This window comes from Puma concolor, chromosome A2 (genome assembly GCF_028749965.1).
Source record: "Puma concolor isolate L17-30 chromosome A2, mPumCon1.1.hap2, whole genome shotgun sequence".
NCBI lineage: Eukaryota > Metazoa > Chordata > Mammalia > Carnivora > Felidae > Puma > Puma concolor.
In genome coordinates, this window is record NC_141668.1 from 17,126,395 (window position 1) to 17,150,721 (window position 24,327).

Sequence of the window (24,327 nt, forward strand, 5' to 3'; positions counted from 1 at the left end):
AACCTGATAGGATTTTATTTTTTTTTTTAATTTTTGGATACGTATTTATTGATTTATTTTAATTTTAATTTTTAAAAATTTACATTTAAATTAGTTAGCATATAATGCAACAATGATTTCAGGAGTAGATTTCTTAGTGCCTCTTACCCATTTACCCCACCCCCCCCTCCCACAACCCTCCCAGTAACCCTCAGTTTGTTCTCCATATTTATGAGTCTCTTCTGTTTTGTCCCCCTCCCTGTTTTTGTATTATTTTTGTTTCCCTTCCCTTATGTTCATCTGTTTTGTCTCTTAAAGTCCTCATGTGAGTGAAGTCATAGGATTTTTGTCTTTCTCTGATGGACTAATTTCACTTAGCATAATACCCTCCAGTTCCATCCACGTAGTTGCAAATGGCAAGATTTCATTTTTTTTTTTTGATTGCCGAATAATACTCCATTGTATATATACACCACATCTTTATCCATCCATCCATCGATGGATGTTTGGGCTCTTTCCGTACTTTGGCTATTGTTGATAGTGCTGCTATATTTTTTAATTTTTTTTTTCACTGTTTATTTATTTTTGGGACAGAGAGAGACAGAGCATGAACGGGGGAGGGGCAGAGAGAGAGGGAGACACAGAATCGGAAACAGGCTCCAGGCTCTGAGCCATCAGCCCAGAGCCCGACGCGGGGCTCGAACTCCCGGACCGCGAGATCGTGACCTGGCTGAAGTCGGACGCTTAACCGACTGCGCCACCCAGGCGCCCCGATAGTGCTGCTATAAACATGGGGTGCATGTGTCCCTTCGAAACAGCACGCCTGTCTCCCGTGGATAAATGCCTAGTAGTGCAATTGCTGGGTTGTAGGGTAGTTCTATTTTTAGTTTTTTGAGGAACCTCCATACTGTTTTCCAGAGTGGCTGCACCAGCTTGCATTCCCACCAACAATGCAAAAGAGATCCTCTTTCTCCGCATCCTTGCCAATATCTGTTGTGATTTTAATTGGGACTGCTTTGAATCCATAAATAGGGAGAATTGACATATTAACAACAGTATTGAGTGTTCCAGTCTACAGACCTATCTTTCTCCATTTATTTAGCTGTTGTTTAGTTTCTCTTAGCAAAGTTTTACAGTTCCTTAGTTTCAGTGAAGTTTTCAGGTTCTTGCATATGCTTTACTAAAGTTGTTCCTAAGTATTTTACGTTTTCTTCTCTGCCCCTGTCAACCCAGAATTGTCCATGATTTTCATCGGACAGCAAGTAGAATAAGGGCTTGAGTAGTAAGAAAGAAGGTGAGGGTTTTGGGGGAAGATGGAGGCAAGTATTATGGGGATAGTGTGGAGAGACCAAAAGTCTCAAGCCATACACCTGTGGCATGAAGGAAAGTTATGGTCTGGGCCACAGGGCAATAAATGGAGATAAGTGGTTGCACTTAGTTCAGGGGCTTTCTTTGTTTTCCTGTCAAGTCCTATTCTATCAGAAAGGCAGTATTGGACGTTTTCACAGGAGTGATATATGCTGGATTGAACAAATAATTGAATGTCTGTCATTAATAAACCACCATATTATTACTAGTAAATAATTATCTCCAGCAAATTATGGGGGTATTTGTGGTTAAGCCTAGAGCATTCTGAGTGATGAAAAAAAAACCCACTGTTTCATTTTCTTTAATTTTTAAGTTTATTTATTTATTTTGAGAGAGACAGAGACAGCATGAATGGGGGAGGGGCAGAGAGAGAGGGAGAGAGAGAATCCCAAGCAGGCTCCACACTGCCAGCACAGAGCCTGATGTGGAGCTCGAACCCCCAAAATCGTGAGATCGTGACCTGAGCCGAAACTAAGAGTCAGACAGACACTTAACCGACTGAGCCGCCCAGGCACCCTGAAATATAACTATTTCTAAAAAGTATTTAAAATATTACCTTTATTCTAACTTGTTCCAAAAATAATGTGGCTGTGCTAACAGGAATAGAACTGTTTTTATCCCAAAAAGCTCTTTACTGTAATTCCCCTTGTGCCTGTGCAGTGATCTTGGATTGATTCTGAAATATCAGTGGGACTGCCATTGACAGCTATTTACATGTTTGTGGTATTGCTGCTGTTCTATTTTTGAGGCTGAGAAGATGACTTAAAAGTGCTCTACAGTACTGTGTATGCCTTCTACATACCAAGGGGTTGGGAAGTATTTAAAACGGTTTTCAATTCTGTGAAACTCAGAGGACTAAGTTCTCACCTGGAAGGTCCTGCATTTTTGTTTGTCATTAGGTCTAGTCAAGATGGGGGAGGGGGGAAGGTAGAAGAAGAAAGTGGTGTTTCCAGAACAGTGGATGAAGAGATACATTCTCAACTGCAAGTACTTGAAGTCAAGGGGAATATATTGGAAAAGTTCTGGAGATGAGATAGTGACTCTGATCCATTGACTTAAGTGGAGCATTTGAGTACAGCCAAGAAAAACTTTAAATGGAATAACAAAGGAGTGGGTGATAGGCCAAAACGAATTATACTAAATTCTCACTGCATTCTGCTCTGCTTTTCTAGTTTTCTCAACCAGTTTGACAAAATTGTATGCAAAGTACACAATGGAATGCTTTTAACATTAAAGGTGATCAATAAGAAGTTCTTCTCAGTTTTTACTTTTTGTCCCTTTGTGCTTTTCTCTTTGCATTTATAGACAATCAGGTTTCTATTGTTCAAATTAATGCAAATGGAAAAAAAGAAATTCAAAGCATCAGATAAATATGAATATCTGGCAACCAAATAAGGGGAAGTTGACATCACAAGTCTCAGTTCAAAGTTTATCCCTCATTCACAGAAAAGAGACACATGGAAACAAGTTGATTGTATGTTTTAATCTTTTAGATTTTGAGCAAGTTAGTATTAAAATCCTTTTTTCTATTTATTATAAACAAATTGGTAACTCAAAAGGCATAATATAACCTTAGTGAAAAATTATTTAGCAGTATCTGCCAAAGTTAACTGTACATCTAAACTTAGTGGCATAGCAATTCTTCTCATTGTATGTAGCCAAGAGAGTATGTATCTACCAAGAGATTCATACAGGAAAGTTTACGTCAACAATAGCTACAAACTGGAAACAACCAAATGTTTATCAGCAAAAGAGTAAATAAATACATTCTGCTATATATTACTCAAAAATAATGATGAGAAAAAGATGCCAGAGACAGAAGAGCCATCTAGTATGGTTCGTATGAAGTTCAATTTCAAACAAATTGAATCTATGGTAATAGAAGTCAGGGTATTGGTTACTACCTAGTTGGTGGGAAGGGTATAAAAAGACTGAGAAAGAGCACATATGAACTTGTAAATTATCTAAAGCTTGATCTGGATGGAGATACACAATGTGTATTCAGATTGTATACTTTGTGGATTCTTTTACAACCAAACATGTATTATTTTCATTCATCCCTAAAAGGGTAAAGGAGATATATATATATATATATATATATGTATACACACACACACACACACACACACATACACACACATACACACACTAATATATATAACATAAAAATATATAGCATAAAAATAATATAATATAATGACATAAAATATATAATACGCACATACATTTTAACTAATGAGGGAAAGCTCTATTGATTTGTTGTTCTTCTCAACAACAGGCTTTTAATGTTGGATTGACTTTCCATTCTGTGGCCACAATGGTGAACTGAACTCTGTTTGATTTTGATCCTCAAAGCTGTTATACTTTTCACAATGCTTTTAATCAAGTAGTTAATATTATTTTGCATTCTTTTTTTTTTTTTTAATTTTTTTTTTTCAACGTTTATTTATTTTTGGGACAGAGAGAGACAGAGCATGAACGGGGGAGGGGCAGAGAGAGAGGGAGACACAGAATCGGAAACAGGCTCCAGGTTCCGAGCCATCAGCCCAGAGCCTGACGCGGGGCTCGAACTCACGGACCGTGAGATCGTGACCTGGCTGAAGTCGGACGCTCAACCGACTGCGCCACCCAGGCGCCCCTATTTTGCATTCTTTAGATCTTATACAGACTGGAGGTAGCTTAAGGAGGTTTTAGGTAAAAGGAAAAAGCCTGCCCACGTTTGCAAATTAACCAAGGGTGGGCTGCATATTTAAGTATGAATATATTTAATATATAATACATAGTTACATCTTATAGCATGTTTGTGTATACCTGTTATGCATACATATATATGTTATGTAACTGTATTATGTATTTATATTTAAATAATATATATTATAATATACACTTATTTTTAAACATAGTATAAAAGCTGTCTTAAACTGTGCTTTATCTGTTTTATTTTCTTTTTTCTCCTTATATTGGTTATTCAGTGGGACTGACTAGATAACACAAAGAACAACTTTTGTGTTAAAGTAACATGACTAAATTAATACCAAAATTTGGCTATCGATGAAAATTTGTGGTCAAGCTCATCAAAAGTTTAGAAATTTTAGTTTATTTTTGTTAAGGTGATTTATCCAAGGTTTCCCATTCTGCTCCTGGCTAGCAATTTTCAACATGTTTATCAAAGGCCTTTTGGTTATATATAGAGGACGTGGGGTTTCTAGCTTTCCTGACTCTTAAGAACTGACTTCTAGCTTCCTTTTGACTCTTGAATTTACAGGCTGCCCTGCAAGTTGGGGGCCATGGGGAAAGGCTACACCAGTGTCGGGAGGTCGTGCTGCTCACTTACAAACCCATCCCCATGCAAGTGGATGGGGAGCCCTGTAGGTTGGCCCCAGCTATGATTCGGATCTCCTTGAGGAATCAAGCCAACATGGTGCAGAAGAGCAAGAGGAGAACATCCATGCCTTTACTCAATGAGTGAGTTTACCCCTTGCCTACCTTTGTGAACACAAAGATCATAGAACGCCAGGCGTGTGCATGGTCTAGGGGTCTTACTGTGTTGAGAAAGGAACAAAGTCCAAGAAACAGCAGTTCCCTGGTCTCTCTCACATATTTTTCTTCATGTTTATTGCACAGTGACCACACTCTTCTTGTAGAACCAATTGCTGTATTGAATACTAGATAGATCACTCTTCTTCATTGATCACTTTGCTGTATATTTATTGGGAACAGCAGAAAATCATTAAAGAGTGATTCTAGGGTCATAAAATGCATCAACCTAAACATGTTCCATTTTGCTTTAAGAAGGCACGGTGTTGGCCTTCTCTTTACCCAGGTCACTTGGAGAGTGTTGGGTTCTCCGATAGTGGGGAGGTTGGCAGAGCTGGATTTTTGGAGCTCACCTCTCTCCACGTTGTATTCCCTTCTGCCTGTTAGTGACTTATCACTTTCCTGATGCCCCCATTTTGGGGTCCTGAGTCCTCTGGTGCTTCAACTCAATTCCGCTGTTCTGAGTGGCATCCTATTGTCTAAATATAACCTAATTCACTATTCAACACCTAAATAAAATGTATCCCTCTTGGACCCTTTCTTTCCTTAGGTGTGCTGATGAGCTGATTTGAGATAAGGTGGTAATAACTAGATATTTTGAGTATATTCATTTTATAGCACCCTTTAAGTTTTTGATGGAGATGTCTGTCTGGGGTGGAGAAGGATGGGGACTTGGGGCCCCTTTTTGAGTATCTTCTATGTTTAATGCCCATATGCCTAATCTAACTCAAGGTAAGGCTGTTTTCAGACTCAGCCTTGGGTCATCACTCTGTCATAGTGAGGGACCCTCCAAGGTGCGACTCCTGTTTGTGGCCTGTGATGCATGGTTACCTATTTGTATTGAATGGCTGGCTTCTTGCAGTGCCTGTGAAGCAAGGGTGTGCTTTGCCACGTATTTATGGGATCACGATGATAGTCTTCAGAAATGCCTAGAATAAGCCAATAACACAGGTGCCGTAGCTCACTGCCAGAACCTGACTTCACCTCTCTTCCTCAGATGGCGTATGTTGAGGAATAGCGTTAGACAGGCCTCTTAAAGTGTTTGCATTTTTGGCATCTGCTTCAAAGTCTGAGGCTGGAATGAGAGCTCCTCTCTCCTCTGCTTCCTCCCTTCCCAGAGTCACTCTGAACATCAGAGTCACTCAGCACTTTGCTCAGATCATTATCCAGACAACTTGTCCAGTTGGCTTCCTTATTTCATTTACATGTTGCAGCTGGTGAAACCCTTCGCTCATTCCCGACGGCTTTATTTTCTCCCTGCCTTTACCTTCAATTAGGTTGAATATACAACTGGCAAGTACGTATGTTAAAAAGGTACGGTGTCAGCAGTGATATGTGGTTGACCGTACTCTCTCTGGAAACGTTAGAGTCCATCCATGAACCATTGGTCTGGGAGAAAGCTTCGGAAAACTAAATGAAAAGCCATTTCGGAGATAGTATGGCAGCTCAGGTCATTTTGGGTCACTTGTATACAGTTAAGAACTATAATAAAACTAAAAGTGCTTAATATCTACAGGCAAAGGCCTCCCATTCTCATGCCTGGCCATGCTGTATTTAATAACCTTCCCAGATGTGAAATTGTCTCCAGGTGCTAGTTTCAAATAGTTCTTGCCCTTGAGCTGAGAAAGAATTTGTATTTGCTCAGCCACTGTATTGTTAAGAATTCATTTGGGCCTTCTTCACATGCAAAAACGAATATGAATAGTTGTTTTCTTTTTGTGCTTAGAGTTTATATGGCAGATGATGTGACGGCATCGATTTAAGCTGTGAGGGTGTTCAAGAAACCACCTCAACTCAAAAATAATGACTTCCCACCAGGGGGCAGTGGTGTGTCCATGTAAGCAGCCTCAGGCCTCTGGAAATATGTATGTGAAATGGCAATCGCCTGCTTTTCAGTTCCAAAAAGGATACTTGTAAAACTTAACAAAGGTATTTGTTACTACTTAGGATGAATAACTATCAGAACACTATATTTTTTAGAAAATCGATCCAGATAGCACATTTTCAAAGGAAAACAGCTAGTTATCATGTCACACTTGTTCACTAGGGCCTCGAGTGCTCTCCCTTACTGCTATTGCTTACCCTCTGCAATTAGATTTCTTGTGCCTGTTTTACTAGAAACCCTTGTTTTCAAATCTGACCTTTCCTGCTGGATTTCCAAGTAGAGTTTCCAGTGTGAGGGTTGTCTGGACAATAAGACCTTTCTATAAGTTTTCTCCAACCTTCTGAGTCCTCCAGGTTTTTTGTGTTTCAGCCATGGTTGTGCCAAGTTCACTTTTGCAGCCAAGGCAGAGAGATATTTATTTCCTCTCCCACTCCCTCCGTCCCTCCCTTCTTCTCTCTCTCTCCCTCTTTCTTTCTTTCTTTCTTTCTTTCTTTCTTTCTTTCTTTCTTTCTTTCTTTCTCTTTTTCTCATTGTTTACTAGGATTATCTGTTTCTTCTGTTCCATTCGCCCGTCTTCTTTCAGAAGAAAGAAAGCTGGTTTTCAGAAGAAAGGAAACTGGTTAAAAATATGTAGAGAATTTGTTTAGAAACCTCCGTGTGTGATGGGCTAGGGAGTTAACTAAATATTTGAGAAGGAGGCATTGTGGTTCCCTAAACAACTGGCTCCCTTTTCCACTTGAGCAATGGTGTTCCTCACCGGTTTGCCTTTCTGTGGGAGATCACATCTGTACCCCAGATTTCATCTATGACTTATACGTGAATAGATCTCACATCCATGTCTTCTATCCAGGCATTCCTGTAGAAGCTAACACCCGCACCCAGATATCTTAGCCGACATCTTTACCTGGATATCCGCTAGCAACCTCAGACTGCAGGCTAAAAACGCGCTTGTAATTTTCTTTCTCTGCTCATCAGCCGATGAGCCCCTGGAGTCGTCACAATCACCTGCACTGTTACACACCCCATGTGGCCTTAGAGGTCTACCTTCTATTTATTTCCCATGTCTTTAACCACCTACCTCCTCTGCTAGTATAATATGGCTTTTGTTCAAAGGCTGTATAAGCTACCTCTTCACAGCATCACTCAACTATGCTCATAATTCCTTGTCTCCAGTGTCCCTGCCCTTCACACACTACTTTTTCCAAAAGACTGATTGGAAGGATCTTTCTAGAAATGTTAAGCTTATATTCCTTAACGTTGCATGCCCTTGTGATCATTGTCTTCATCGTTCTCTTCCTGTGCTCCAGAGATCATTGCTCTTCTGGAGCAGTGGCCTGCCTCGTGCATCATCATACTTTTGCAGTTCTGATGCCTTTCTTGCAGTACCTTCCTTTCTGCCTTTTTGTCTGTTGACTCTTGCTCAAGTTCAAGACTCCACTGAAGTATACCTTTCCCTAAGAATCCTTTTCTATCTACTTCTAGCCATTAGGTACTCCTGTTCTATGTTACATTTATCACACCATTTACCAATAACAGTGTAGTCCTTGGTTGACTTATCTCTTTACCCTGCTTAGAGTTTTCCTCTTTGGGTCCTCAGGGCCTACCAGTATGTCTGAGACATGTTTATGTGTTAAATAATGGCTGGCACATGGATCAGTTCTGTTAATACTGTATCTGTTAACATTTGTCCAGGATTGTTTCTAAAATAACATAAATCTAAAACCCATGAATCTAAAACTAATAGAGATAATGTCTTGATAACATTTGATGTTAATAAATGGATGATACACACGAATTTTAAGATCTGGTTTCCATGGATGAGGGGCAGATTCCCATGAGAAATGGTTAAAGTAGGCCCTCATGATGCCATTAGATCTTCACTTAGGCAAAAAAAGAAAATTATTCCCCCCAAAAAATATTTCTTGGTCTATAATCCAAGTTGCTATTACTACATAGAAACTGAAGGGCTAGCTCCATTGTGTTCAGTCAACCCCCCACCCCACTGGTACAGAAACCTATCTCATTTTATAAAGTGAGAACTGCAATACGTATCTTTCCTAAAAAAAGTAATAGAGGAGATTTATCTAGGTTCATATTCACGTACTAGTAACATGGTGGCCAGATAAATTTGATTATGCTGTTTGAAAGGCACCTGTGAAAGAGATTAGAAATTTAAAATTTCTCAGGTGTGTAAGGAGATGTTAAGTTGGCTATAATCCTGAGCTCAATGGTAATTAAGACTACACTGTGAAAAGCAATCATGTTATTCAGGGGCAAGATTTCTAGTTGGTGAACTTTGAATTGGGCAGTGCAGTTGATTGGATTCCATCATCCTGGCTGCTCAAAAGTATTGTTGGTTGTAACCGATAGTCCTTTGAGGAAAACAAGGAGTTGATTCATGGGACTTCGTATGAGAATTTGTGTACCCAGCAGAAAACAGGGATCAGGGAGCTATGTCTGCTGCAGGTCCTTTGAAGCTCTTCAAATCGTCTAAGAGAGTAGAGAGAATGACTATGTAAAGGTGACAACACATTTTTTATTTAGTTTCTTCAAATTTACATTTCATCTTTTCCAACAGCAACCAAAGTTTCTCTCTTTTATAAAAGAAGAGAGAAAAGGGGGACATCTGTGGTTTCACTCTTCTACCAAGAGTAGAGTGAAATTTTGGCATCACTGTGATGAATTTAGGCTTTCTTGGTGTTACCTTCAGAGTCGTTAAAGTTTTTGTCAAGCCACTCTTTGCAAGATGGTTGTACTTTGACACAGGTTTCCTACAGACTTTGGAATCATGAGGACTATGGTAAAGGATTAAATTTACCTTGACTCTCCTCAAAGATGAGTTTACTATGCCAGCCTACCCCCCTCTCTAGTGAGTGTGTGTGTGAGTGTGTGCGTGTGTACTTGTGCACATGCGCGCATCCTCTCGTTGGATGTCTCGGATGACCTAGAGCTAGAGAGGACCACGATGCCTCCTGCCCGCAGCCCCGCCCAGTGTCCACGCTTCGGTTGCATCTGCCCGCGCCCTGCCCTTCGCTCCAGTCTGTGGCTTGCCGTGGAGCCAGCCCTTGCCCTGTGTCCTGTTGGCTTCATTGCTATCACCGGCTTTTTGGATTATGTCCGTGGCTGGCTGGATTTTCCTTTTCTTTTCACTCACTGTTTGGTGACGCGCTCATTTAATTTTTGTTTAAATTTTGTGTGTCTCTCTTTCTCTCTCCGGGCTTGTTCCCTGTCTGTCCACGCTGTTGTGCTGACTGTCTTCGCTGCTCATTCCCTGCTGCCTCTAGTATCCATCAGGTGCCAGCTGCCGACCTGCGGAGAGTATCTGCTCCCCCTGGCTCCTTCACCACGTGAGTACAAAGCCGGTCTGTTTCTACACCTTGTCGAGCACCCTCATCACCTCCTCAGGGTTAGACGACCTGCCTCCTTTTCCCTCACAGGTCTGCTACTCAGACAAGGACCCGCCAACCCTAATTGTCTTCATTACCCCTTTGTGATTTGAGACGGAGCTGTCTAGTTCTTTGTGTTCTATTTGTCTCAGTCCTCTAAGGGTTCAGGTTTAAATTTTTGATGAGATAAGTTAGGGCCAAAATTGCATGAGGTTGTAGAAAGTTCCATCCTAAGCATGATTTTTGATGGAAAGTCTGTGAGAGCAGCAGATCATTCTGTTATCTGTAGCCCAGGGATGATGTTGAAGATGATGTTGAAGGTGTGCCTGCCAACCTTAATTTGTGAATGGACCCCTAAAATTTTGTGTGGAGTTTTGAGTGCATGCAGGCATCTGGGCCTTATTTGGGTTGAGGATCCATGGTTGAAGTAAAAGATCAACGGCCCCAAACTGTCACTGAGGTAGCGAAACACACTTTATCCGTAGTTAGTAATTCATACTTAACGTATTCTATGCTTTTATTTTTTTCTGGGGGCAAAAATTGTTTTTAGCACTTCAGGACTTCTTTTTTATGTTGTTGCCCTTTCTTTTCATTTACCATACACATACGTAGCTTCTGTTAAGGTTCAGGTACTGTTACAGGCGCTTTACATTAACTACTTAACTAATTACCCACCCACCCCCCCCCAGCCTTCTGCCACCTGTGGTATTGTAGTGAGGAAGCTGATGCACAAAGAGGTTAAGTAACTTGCTTAAGGTCACACAGCTAACAAGTGGTAGACTGGGTTGCAAACTCAGATGGTCTGGCTTCAAAGATCAAACCTCCGACAATTTATAATTTGCCGCCTTTCCTCTGTGAGGATCCTATGTATTTCTTAAGCCCTAGTCGAATCATTGGTTCTTCAAAGAATTCTCTGTGGCTTCTTGTTGCATTAGTTACCTTCTCATTGGACCTCACTGTTGATATACTCATTACCGCTCTCAAGGTGTAACAGGCTGGTATTAATTATGTTGGCTCTATATGTGTGTGCATATGTCGCACACTAGGCTTAGGCTACTTGAGATCATTGACCACATCCTTTTTGAATTCTCGTGTCCCCAGCCCTGATCACAGATCTTAACACAAAGTATTCTGAAACCAAACAGAGTTGTCAGTTGGCAGAATGAATGAAAGAATTTATGTCTACGTTGAACTGTACAATATCTAACGTCTAGGGATATGCCAAAGTGATTCCTAAAGTCCAATCATGTAATTTTACCTTCAGTCCTAATCTTATAGATACACATTTATTTATTCACTTATTACAATACATTTTTTTCAAAAGCATTACTTTATACTTGCTCTCTGTCCACTGTTTTGTGCTTGGAATCTAATGGTGGGCACAGTAGAACATTGCCTTCATGGAAGATAAAATTGAGTGGCCAGAGAAAGAGGAAAATAACTTCTAATTTTCAATTTGGAGCTTATTCTGGGGTATAGCCTACATTCTACAAAAGGCTTCTTCAGTAAATTGGAGTCTAAGGAATGGGGTTCAGTGGTTATTTTCAGTGACTCTGTTGATAGTGTTCAAAGAATCAAGAATGTCGACAATAGAGGTGCGTGTAGAATTAGTCACATTTCTATTACAGTTTAAGTTTGGGTCGTGTTTTAAGTTTTAGTTATATAATTTAAATGGGGTCTTTTTTTCTTATTGTACGTGCATACACTACTACAGTAAGGTAAACTGTCCTGTTTTGATTGGGTGTATCAGGCAGAGTGCCTATGTGTGGCCACTTTAAAACTTGAACATGGCTCTAAAATATTTTATATCTATATATGATATATCAAATATTATGTATTATAGATGTTAGATTTATGTGTCTCTGAAATATTTCTGTAATAAAAATTTATTAAAATAGAACATTTTAAAGGACATGTAAAAAAACACTGTCAAGGAGCTTGGGAGAAAAAACCAAGAACAACAATAAGTATTGTGCCTTTATATATTATGGCAGTGGTTAACAGTTTTGACCCATTCTTATGTATTTTCAGCAGTGTTTAATAATCACATTAATGTTGCTTTGGTCCTCATGAAAGTCAGGATCCCAGTATCTTGAACTCTCAGCTTGTCTTTTTTTTTTTTTTTTTTTTTGACTCTTGGTCAGCCATTTATTGCAGAGAAAAACTCTTCTGTAGATGATCCCTTCTGGGGAGAAGCCTCTCTTTCTACTGTTCCTGTAGGAAATGTTGGTTTCCTAAAGCAACTTGCATGATCTTTCTTTCTCTCTACCTTTCCAATAACTTTGTTTTACTTTTTCTTTTCTTTTCTTTTCTTTTCTTTTCTTTTCTTTTCTTTTCTTTTTTCTCTTCTCTTCTCTTCTCTTCTCTTCTCTTCTCTTCTCTTCTCTTCTCTTTGGTTGGAATAAAGTCATGGTGGTGACAGTGTAATGCATGGATTATTAAGAATTAAGACATACTTGGGCACCTGGGTGACTCAGTTAGTTGGGCGTCCGACTTCGGCTCAGGTCATGATCTCATGGTCTATGGGTTCGGGCCCATGTTGGGCTCTATACTGACAGCTCTGAGCCTGGAGCCTGCTTCCAATTCTGTGTCTCCCTCTCTCTCTGCCCCTCCCCTGCTTGTGCTCTCTCTCTCTCTCTTTCAAAAACAAACATTAAAAATTTTTTAAAAACCAAAGCAAATAGAATACTTCACTGCACATATTGTGCATGTAGCTTAATGAATTATTAGGGCAATACCTCAATTGAAAAAATTCTTTGTAATTGACTTCATAGTAAAGTCCTCACTGAAGGGCACATATGCACACTGAAATCATGAATATTCATGCTAAATGTTCCAACTACTAGCTTCTGTTCAGTTAATGCCAAAAATAACACAAAGGTGTGTAATTGTAAAATGTCTTTCTAAAGCTTTAATCCTTTAGTGACTTCTTATTAAATTCCATTTTATACTTGTTCTTCTCCACTGAAATGAAATAATGTAAACCATTTATGCCTGATTTAGTCAACTTTTCATCTTTCAAAAAATATTGAGTGCTTTCTTTCAATACCAGGAGTTCTCTTTATACTGGAGATACAGAGATTATAAAGCTAGGGTTTCTGTCCTAGAGAAATGGACATGCCAGGGATAGACCTAGTTTGTTGCTTACAGTACAATTACAATGCCACGTGACAAGTATTCAAATACAGATTCTGGTTGTATTTCCATGTGAATACCTGAGTATTGATTACATTTGTTTTTATTTTTTAGTGTTTAAAATCAATGTACACTGAAATAGACTTTTTTGGTACACAGTTGGGAGTTTTAAGACAGATATAGATTCATATAGCCAACACCCTAATCAGGATACAGAACCATTCCACCACCCAAGAAATCTGTCTAATCCTCGCATCTTCCATCTCAACCTCTGGCAACCACTAATCACTATAGTTTTGTATTTTTGAGATTACCACATAAATGGGATCATACAGTATGTAACCCTTTGCAATTGGCTTATTTCGACATGACATCTTTGAGATTTATCAACATTTTTGCGTATATTAATCGTATGTTCCTTTTTATTGCTGAGCAGTATTCTGTTGTATGGATGTTTCCATTTATTTACCCATCTACTTGTTGAAGGACATCTGAGTCATTTTCAGTTTTAGGTAATTGTGAATAAAGCTGCTCTAATCATTGACGAACAAGTTTTGTGTAAACATAAATTTTCATTTCTCTAGGTTAAACACCTAGGAAGGGAATTCCTGGGTCATATGGTAAGTGCATGTTTAACTTCATAAGAAACTGGCAAATTATTTTCTAGAGTACAGATCTTGCATTTCTACCAGCAGTGTATGAGAGAGAGAGTTCCAGTTTGTCTCCATCCCTGCCAGCATTTGGTATGGCCAGCACTTTAAAATTTTAATCATTTAGTCACGAGTGTCTTTTCATTATTTGCCATCTATCTTATACTCTTTGATGACACATCTGCTCAAGTCCTTTGCCTGTTTTTAAATTGGGCCCAGTTGTTTTTTTCCTTTGACTTTTGAGATTTTGCCACATATTCTGGATCCAAGTCCTTTGTTACAGATGTACTTTGCAAATGTTTTCTCTTGGCACATGTCTTGTCTTTTCATTGTCTTTACAGAGTCCAAATTCTCAAAGTTTTCTTCATATGTCTGTATTTTTGGTATTATGTTCAAGAACTCTTGGTTCAATCCTAGGTCATAAACATTTTCTCCTTTGCTTTCTTCTAGAAGTTTTGTAGTTTTATGTTTTGCATTCAGTTCTATGGTTTGAGTTCATTTTTGTATAAGATGTGAGGTTTAGGTTAGTGTTTTATTTTGTTTTTACATATAAACATTCAGTGGGTCCAGCATCATCTGTTGAAAAGACTATTTTTTTTCATTGAATTTCCTTTACATCTGTATCAAAAATCAATTGGATGTATATATGGGGGGGTATGGATATATATGGATGGATAGATATCGATTTCTGTACTCTGTTCTGTTCCATTGATTTATATATTTGTGCCTTTGTCAATGCCATGTTCTTTTGATTATTGTATCTTTATGTTAAATCTTAAAATCAAGTTGTGCTATTTTTTCACTTTATTTTTTATTTTAAAAGTTGTCTTGGCTATTCAAGTTTCTTTACCTTTCCGTATAAATTTTAGAATAAACTTACCTATTGTGTTGAATCTACACATCAATTTGGGGATATAGACATCTTTACCAGGATGAGACTTCCAATCCATGAATACTGTATGTCTCTCCATTTATTTATTTTGTGCATCATTGTTTTATAGTTTTCAACATACAGATCTTGTATATATTTTCTTGCATATGTGCCTGTGTTAGATATGTGTTAGTTTTCAGTGACGATTGCTAGTATGTGAAACTACATTGGATTTTCATGTATTGTCCTTGTATCCTGTGGCCTTACTAAAATCACTTTTTATTACAAGGAATTAGATTGCACCCTTGGGTTTTTCTGCATAGTCATTCTTGTCATCTGTGAATAGGAGTGGTTTTGTCCCAATCCATGTGCCATTTATTTATTTATTTACAATAAATATAATAATATAATAAATAAATAAAAATATAATAATAAATAAATAGCACTAGCTATTATTGCTAGTATGATACTGAATATGAATAGTTAGAGTCGATATCCTTGCTTTGCTTCTTATATGAGGGGAAATCATTCCTTTTTTTCACCATAAAGTATGATTCTTTGTTGTAGATTTATTTGTTAAAGTATATTTATTAGGACATCTGGGAAAGATTAGAGAGAATTGGAATTATTTATCCTCTACATGTATGTTAGAATTTTCCAAGAAACCATCTAGTCCTCATGATTTCTTTTTACCCTTTTTAACGGTAAGTTCAATTACTCTAGGACTTACAAGAGTACTTGGGTTATCTTATTTCATTGTAGGTGGGTTTTAGTGGATTTGTTTGTTTGTTTGTTTTGTTTGTTTGTTTTTTTTTTTAGTTTATTGAAGTTTTTCAGGAGTTACCCATTTCATTCCAGGTGTTAAGATATATAGAATTATTGGTAGTATTTATGCTTTTAATGTCTTTGGGATCTGCATTGATATTTCCCTTTTATTCGTGGAATTAGTAATTTGTATCTTTTCCCCTTGATATTCTTAGTAAAGGATCCATTTTTTAAAAAATATGAAATTTATTGTCAAATTGGTTTCCATACAACACCCAGTGCTCATCCCAATAGGTGCCCTCCTCAATGCCCATCACCCACTTTCCCCTCCCTCTCACCTCCCCAACAACCCTCAGTTTATTCTCAGTTTTTAAGAGTCTCTTATAGTTTGGCTCCCTCCCTCTCTAACTTTTTTTTCCCTTCCCCTCCCCCATGGTCTTCTGTTAAGTTTCTCAGGATCCACATAAGAGTGAAAACATATGGTATCTGTTTTTCTCTGTATGACTTATTTCACTTAGCATAACACTCTCCAGTTCCATCCATGTTGCTACAAAAGGCCATATTTTATTCTTTCTCATTGCCAAGTAGTATTCCATTTTGTATATAAATGGCAGTTTCTTTATCCATTCATCAGTTGATGGACATTTAGGTTCTTTCCATAATCTGGCTATTGTTGAAAGTGCTGCTGTAACATTGGGGTACAAGTGCCCCTATGCATCAGCACTCCTGTATCCCTTCAGTAAATTCCTAGCAGTGCTATTGCTGGGTCATAGGTAGATCTATTTTTAATTTTTTGAGGAACCTCCACACTCTTTTCCAGCATGGCTGCACCAGTTTGCATTCCCACCAACAGTGCAAGAGGGTTCCCATTTCTCCACATCCTCTCCAGCATCTATAGCCTCCTGATTTGTTCATTTTAGCCACTTAGACCGGCGTGAGGTGATATCTGAGTGTGGTTTTGATTTGTATTTCCCTGATGAGGAGCGACGTTGAGCATCTTTTCATGTGCCTGTTGGCCATCAGGATATCTTCTTTAGAAGTGTCTATTCATGTTTTTCTGCCCGTTTCTTCACTGGGTTATTTGTTTTTCGGGTGTGGAGTTTGGTGAGCTCTTTATAGATTTTGGATACTAGCCCTTTGTCCAATATGTCATTTGCAAATATCTTTTCCCATTCCATTGGTTGCCTTTTAGTTTTGTTGATTGTTTCCTTGGCAGTGCAGAAGCTTTTTATCTTCATGAGGTCCCAATAGTTCATTTTGCTTTTAATTCCCTCACCTTTGGAGGTGTGTCCAGTAAGAAATTGCTGCGGCTGAGGTCAGAGAGGTTTTTCCTTGCTTTCTCCTCTAGGGTTTTGATGATTTCCTGTCTCACATTCAGGTCCTTTATCCATTTTGAGTTTATTTTTCTGAATGGTGTAAGAAAGTGGTCTAGTTTCATTCCTCTGCATGTTGCTGTCCAGTTCTCCCAGCACCATTTGTTAAAGAGACTTTTTTCCTTTGGATTTTCTTTCCTGCTTTGTGAAAGATTAGTTGGCCATACTTTTGTGGGTCCAATTTTTGGGTCTCTATTCTCTTCCATTGGTCTGTGTGTCTGTTTTTGTGCCAATACCATGCTGTCCTGATGATTACAGCTTTTGGGGCACCTGGGTGGCTCAGTCGGTTGAGCATCCGACTTTGGTGCAGGTCATGATCTCATATCTTGTGAGTTTGAGCCCCATACCAGGCTTACTGCTGTCAGCGCAGAGCTAGCTTCCAACCCTACGTCCCTCTTTCTGTCCCTCCCTGACTCGTGCGCGTGCTCTCTCTTTCTCTCAAAGATAAAACATTTTAAAAAATCAGCTTTCGTTTTTGTTGATTTTTCACCCTTGTTTTTCTATTTGCATTTTCATTGATTTATGTCCCTATATTATTTTCTTTTTCTGTTTACTTTGGGTCCATTTTGCTCTCTTCTCCCCACCCCCCCCCCCCCCCCAATTCTTTAAAGAAGAAGCTTAATTATTTAAGTAATCAATTGACCCAGTTGAGTTCAGGCTACAAAGTCTGACTCACCTTCTGAGAGTTGTGGCTACAATATTAATTCTGTTTTTGAAGCCGTTGCAGTGCTGTTTATATCTGTCTGGGGTGTATGTACCACCAAGTTGCCACTATGGGACCTTGGTTATAGGATCTGTTCTGTAGTTTAATTCCTAAAGTCTTTGGTATAGATGCTGATGGCCAGATTCACCCATTGGCAGCCTAGAGATGAACCTGAGAGTTCATGAACATCTTTATGGAGCTGTTTTCCTGAGCTCTCCTTCTCCTTTGTCATCCTGGTACTTTCCTCTTCTCTGGAGCTCCTCATTTGGGTCTTTCAGCCAGAAAGCTAAAGTTTTAGCTACTTTGCTCTATTGCATACCTCCTGCAACTGTGTTAACGTGCAGGACCAAGCAATGATATGGCAGAAAGAGAGGGAATACAAGCAATTGGTTTATCCCATGCTCTTGGGATCATTGCTCCTTTTATCAGAGAGGACAGCTCTCTTCCATTACAATTTTAAGCACCTGAAGGCTTTTGTCAATGCCACTGCCAGTGTGAATGCTGGTGTGTAGGAAGATGGTGAAGGGTGAATGTCCCTGAGTTTCTCTGTGCATTCAGAGTCCCTTTTCCTTAAGCCAGAACTCAAGGGCTCTCCCGGGGCTTGCTCTACCTCAATTTGGTGTTCATGTCAAGCTTTCTGCTGCCTGGGAGTCCACACCAGGGTTTATTGCAGGGAAAAAGAAGGAAGAGCTTACCACCATTTGATAGTATTTTAAGTTCAGGTTTTGGTCTGCTGCTATCATTTACTTTTCAGATCCTCAAGTAGCTGCTTTATGAATTCTGGCCAGATTTTATAGCTGTATTCATTGGAGTGGGAGGGGGCGGGGGTTGGAGAAGGAATCGTGTGTGCATATTCACTTCACCCAGAACCAGATGTTCTCTACTGCAGAGAGCTGTGATACTGTATCCCTTTTTCTCCCACTGCAGTTTAGTACCATAGCTAAACTCAGCCAAACAAATCTGCAGAGAAATCGCTGTATTTTGAACTACAATCAACATATGTTAAGTGTCATATGCCATCTTGCACAACAGTTACAATTTAAACATAAACAAGATACTTCCCACTGCTAAGTTGCGTGGCTTTGCTGGTTACCTTTGGGAAGGCAGAGTTGGACACAGACCCATGGAAAAAGCATGAATTGTCATGTTTGACTACAAGCTGAATATGATTCAGCATTCTAAGATTGGTTTCAGTAAATGAAGTCTTCATGGTAAAGGATGAAAGTAAATTGATTTTTGTTCCAAGGAGAGAGGGAGTTTTACTAAGAGAAAGAGAAATATTTTTGATACGCCTTTTTTTTTATGGTTCTCTTTTGGGTTGAGTTTAAGAATTTTATTACAGGATAGAGCCAAGAATCTTCAATCTTCATGACTGATGAGAACACAAACTGGTCATAGGTGGTTTAACATTTGCATGCTGGCCAGCAAAGCAAACTAGATGATTTTTTGAAGTGCTTTTCTAAAAATGCTGCAATTCTATTTTTCCAGCTGGTCACATCAAAAAATTTTTTAACACTTTTATGAATTTGTCTAATGCACTATCTAATGTGTTTGTTTATTTTGTTTGTTTAATATTGGACCTTTAATTAGAAAATAAGATGTGACCTGTTTTTATTTAGACCCTTTCTCTTTTCCTTGGTTCTTTGTATAAACTTCACTCTGCTACATGCTAGACTCTATCAGGGAGTAGCAAAAACATTGCCAAAGTAGAAATTTACATGTACGCCTCTGTAAATTGTGAGGGTACCTCTAAGATGCCAAGAAGATACATCATACATACTTTGCCTAAGAATGAATTCAGTTGATGGTGGCTGACACACAGATCTTCTTGAGAAGCTCAGGATGAAAAGTAGTCCTGGACCATTGCAGCCTCCCGAATGATGCTTCATGTCTGGGGCAGAAATCTGTCCCGATTCTGATTGCATAGAATGTAATTTTTAGGTCGTGGTTTCTGGACCCCAAACCAATTGTGAGGATTCCAAAAGGGCCTAAGCACTCAAGAAATTATGAATATATTTGTTGTTGATGCTTTTGTTGTTCTGTATCCTGGGGTGATTATCTCTGAGTGACAGGATTATAGATAATATTTTATTGACTTCCTGTATTTTTGGATTGATTTTGATGAACATGCATTACTTCTAAAAGGGAGAAAAATTGGGGTGCCGGGGTGGTTCAGTCCGTTAAGCACCCAGCTTCGGCTCAGGTCACGATTTCATGGTTCATGAGTTTGAGCCCCTAGTCGGGCTCTGCACTGACAGCTCAGAACCTGGAGCCTGCTTCGGATTCTGTGTCTCCCTCTCTCTCTGCCCCTCCCATGCTAATGCTCTGTTTCTCTCTCTCTCTGTCTCTCAAGGATAAATAAACATTTAAAAGTTTTTTTTAAAAACTAAAGGGAGAAAACTTAAAAGTTTATTTTATTTATTTTAATTAATTAATTAATTTGTTTTGTGAGAGAGAGAGAGGAGAGAGAGAGGGAGAGAGAGACAAAGTGTGGATGTACCTGAGCAGGAGAGGGGCAGAGAGAAAGGGAGAGAATCGTAAGCAACTTCCACACCCAGTGGGTGAGATAATGACCTGAGTAAAATCAAGAGTCAGATGCTTAACCTACTGAGCCACCCAGGCACCCCAAAGTTCATATTTTAAAAAGGGTACAAGAGAATTGCTACATGCACAGAACAGGATAAAATGCCATTTACCGAATCTCAGAGTCAGAAAGGGAAGCAACAGAGTTAGCTTGAGGCTTTCTGGAATGCAAAGCTGTTTGCTCTCTGAACCACTGAGCAGAGGAAACTGCTAACATCGCCCTTCTCTCTTGCTCCCACTCACATTTTCTGGGTTATCTTCTGAGTGATTTAACTTTCCAGTACCCATTTTCTTGACCTTCAATAATGTCAAAATGTCATGTTTTCCTTTCTTTTTATGATACTCTCTCCGTTGGTTGCATAAAACAGATAAACCAATTTGAGAATTCCAAAGAAAGGTAGGGAAGTGTTGCTTGAGCTTCCCCTCCTGTCACTTGTCAGACTTGAGCCCAGGCTGCAGCACCGGTGGTGGTGGCTTTCTTCCTTGCACTCTGCAACTTTCCCCCAAGAGTTGCCCCTCTCTACCTGAGGTTTTATTCCCACTCACATGGCCAGAGTGGCCTAGTGCCTTAAAGGAAAGGGGCAGCAGGAACAGACACAGGTCTCTAAATGGAACGTCTTCCTCCTTATTTTGTAGCACCCCCATGGTTACATTCTACTCTTTTGGGTGTCAGGGGGAGCTCTCTTTTTGTGGTATGACGTTGACCAAGTGTTAACCTCTTTGCATTCTGCTTTTTCAAATATTAAAAAAAGAAGTGCAGTTGTTCCCCTGGGTTTCTATCAGCTCTGAAGTTATGTTATGCTAAAATTCAGGTCATGACCCTAGATTCTATGAAAATCTGCCCCAAAGGGATCTGAGACTTGAAGTAGGCAAAACTCTTCATGGGACATTCATCCTTTATCCTAAGACTGATCAGGAGGCCAGGCCCTGTACTGTTTTGGTGCCTTTAATGGAGGTTTTACCTTTCTCTCAGCAAGAACTCAAGTGTGTTTTTTCATTTAGCCAGAAAGATAACATGTGTCTGATATTATGCTAGTAAGCACCTTGGCTTGTGATCAATTTTAACATCTCGATAACTGTGGTGACAATTGCCATTATTCCCATTCCGTGGTTGGCAAGACCGAGAATAAGAAGTTTTCGGAAACTTAACTAAGATTGTATGCTAGAAAGTAATAAAGTTAACACCCAGGGCTTTCTGCTTTGGAGACAGCATTTGAGACCCTACACTCTACGATTGCAATAACCTCTGATCATTTTCTTGTGTGTGTGTGTGTGTGTGTTTATTTTCGTAGATATGATTTATATATTTTATTCAATCATGCTGTGCAAACTTCTTCCTTTTTCAAAGAAAACTTGGAAAGGAGTGATGACTTACAATTCAGTTTTGAGTGTTTCAAATGTGTGACTCTTTAGTGTTACAGACTTGCAGTTCAAGTGTTATAAGAAAAACGTCAGAATGACAATCCCGGTTAAAAATAAGTTCTAGTACAGCTAAGGAACCCAGAGAGTCTTTTAGACGTGTTAGTGATGGCGTTTGGTCTGGGAACGTGGCTCCTCAGGAAGGGTCATGCCCGCAGCTGTGGGGGGCGGATGGCACCTGTGTTCTTCTCTTAGCAGAGGTAAACACAGACAGCAGCCTCTGGTACAGTTATGTAAGGCATAATACATTTAGGACTCCCTCAACACTTAAAATTATATCTCGTTGCTTTTAAAATTTATTTTCGGAGATGAATTATTCATGTCTGCGTAGGCGTAGAAACAGTCTTACATTTAGGAGTCAGCACTTCTCGTAAAGTAAAAGGTCACTTCAGAACTTAAGGGAATTTTCACTCAGGTGTTGTTGGCTTGAGGTGCAGGGCCTAACGAGGCTTCAGGGGCACGGGGAGAGTCTGCAGGAAGGTTCGGGTGTGGCGTGTGCCCCAGGCCCATTGGGCAGGACAAAGGAGGAGGAAAATGTATGAATTCCTTCGTTTGTATGTTTAATGGAAATAAACTTTAAGCAATCAAAATTAAAAAATGACCTTAGCAGTAACATTAGTTCAAGAAACACAACTCTATATATGTTTAGATTATTCTATGCACCTTGACTTTTAGGAGAAGCAGAAATTAAGGTCTGAAAAGCCTAAATAGGGATGTCAAGCCAGGTTGGAATTTTGGAAAGTGATGCATTAGATGCCTCTTATTCTTCCACTTATGTTACCTTTTATAATCAGTAGTTGTAGGATCAAAATAAAATCTGTTCATTCTCCTAGTGATTCTCTTTAGTAGGCATTCGTGTAGTTTGCTTGGGCCACCATAATAAAGTACTACAGACTAAGTGGTTTAAACAGCCGAAATTTATGTCCTCCCAGGCTAGAGGCCAGAAGTCTGAAATCAAGGTGTTGGCAGCCTTGGTTTCTCCTGAGGCCTCTCCCCTTGACTTACAGCTGGAGGTTGTCTTCCTGTGTCTTCCACAGTCTTCCCTCTGTGTGTGTCTGTCCCAATCTCTTTTTATAAGGACACCAGTCAGATTGGACTAGGGTCCACCCACATGACCTTGTTTTAACTTAATTCCTCCTTAAAGACCCTCTCTTCACACACGGTCCCATTCTGAGGGATTGGAGTTGGGACTTCAGAGCATGAATGTGGGGCGGGGAGGGGTGCCCAACCCAGCCCATAAGAGCATCATACTAGATAAATTTGACTACATTTTAGTTTTCTTTTCCTATCACCAGCTGTATAAAGATTGAACTTTGTGTATCTGACTTGTATTGATGGTTTAGTTCTTTAAAATCTTTTTTATTAAATGGTAGAAGGGCTGCAGAACATTGCTCTTTTATTTATAGCAAATTGTTGGTATTAGCTATATGGGTACAACAAATTTGTTGTTGACCTCTCTGGACCCAAATTCAATTTCTGTAAAATAAGGTGGTCAAACAATATGACCTTTAAATTTTTGTTCGTCTATGAATTTCTAAAACATTATTGGAATAGAAGCGACTATAGAAATACAGACTACAAATGGAAGGAGAGGGGAGTCATTTTGCTAGTCTTTGTGAGGAAAAGATTTACTTACAAATGTAGGAAAAAAACCCTAAATACTTCCGGAAAGTGGTGTACATATATATATATATATATATATATATATATATATATATACATACACACACACATATATATATGTATATATATATGTATATATGTATATGTATATATATTTACTGTAGATATACATACATGTATATCTATCTATCTATCTATCTATCTATCTATCTATCTAGATAGTAGATAAACTGCAATCTGCAGAGTTTTTAATAGATTTACTGCTTTCAGAAAGAAAGAGAAACCTTTCACTCCAGTATTACAATAACAGCTGATGTATATTCCACCATGGAGTGGGAAGAACATATCAGTAACAAAGAAATCTAGACGTTTGTTTTGAGCGTGCCAACAGGGTGTTTCTTTTGGATTGTTGTGCTCAGGTAGCAATAAGCTGCAATGCACATTTCATTTGGAGAATTTTAATGTAATTATACCAGTGTGATTGACTTTCCTGGTCTGTCATGACACCCTGAAACACTAACAGGAAATGGAAAGGGAATACATTGTTAAAGGGAGAAAGAAAAATTCCATGTTGCTGCTGCACTCGGTTGATCCCTAGCCCTCATCACATTTTGTGTCAGAAAATGAAATTCTAAAAATGAGTTCAGCACGTTTCAAAGTTGTACCTAAGATATTTGACTAAAATGGGAGTGGTGCTAGAACAATTATAAATGGAAAAAAAAGGCCAAAGTTTTCAGCTTTATAACAGAGAGAACTGTAATTAGTTTCTTTTTCTTCATCGTTTAGACTCTCCTGGTCTCACGAGAGAGGATTTATGTTCTCTAATTGGGACATAAATCTTTTGGCCCGATGATATTTTGTTGCTCAGGCAAAGTAAAACAATTAACATGTTTTCCTGATGAGAGGCTCTTGGCTTACGAAATGTTAAAATACTGCCTTTGGTAGAGGCTTGATCTGTAATATGGTAAGTGAAAGAGAAGAGAGTGGACAGTGGGCCCAGGCAAAAGCACCCCAAATTATTTTCATATTCTGTCATGAAGTTCTCAGCAG

The 24,327-nt window shown here is 39.0% G+C and overlaps 1 protein-coding gene across 8 annotated transcripts in view; it reads left to right on the forward strand.

Moving 5' to 3' along the window:
- The window catches only part of DGKI (diacylglycerol kinase iota), a 441,829-nt gene that overhangs the window by 280,395 nt on the left and 137,107 nt on the right, over positions 1–24,327 (forward strand). For 6 of the 8 annotated variants that reach the window (XM_086689190.1, XM_086689223.1, XM_086689197.1 and 3 more), the window contains 2 exons: positions 4,613–4,812; positions 10,054–10,116. In XM_086689190.1, coding sequence (XP_086545316.1) covers positions 4,613–4,812; positions 10,054–10,116 — 263 coding nt within the window. The remainder of the gene's footprint in view (positions 1–4,612; positions 4,813–10,053; positions 10,117–24,327) is intronic. The other 2 variants (XM_086689216.1, XM_086689237.1) reach the window with 1 other exon arrangement.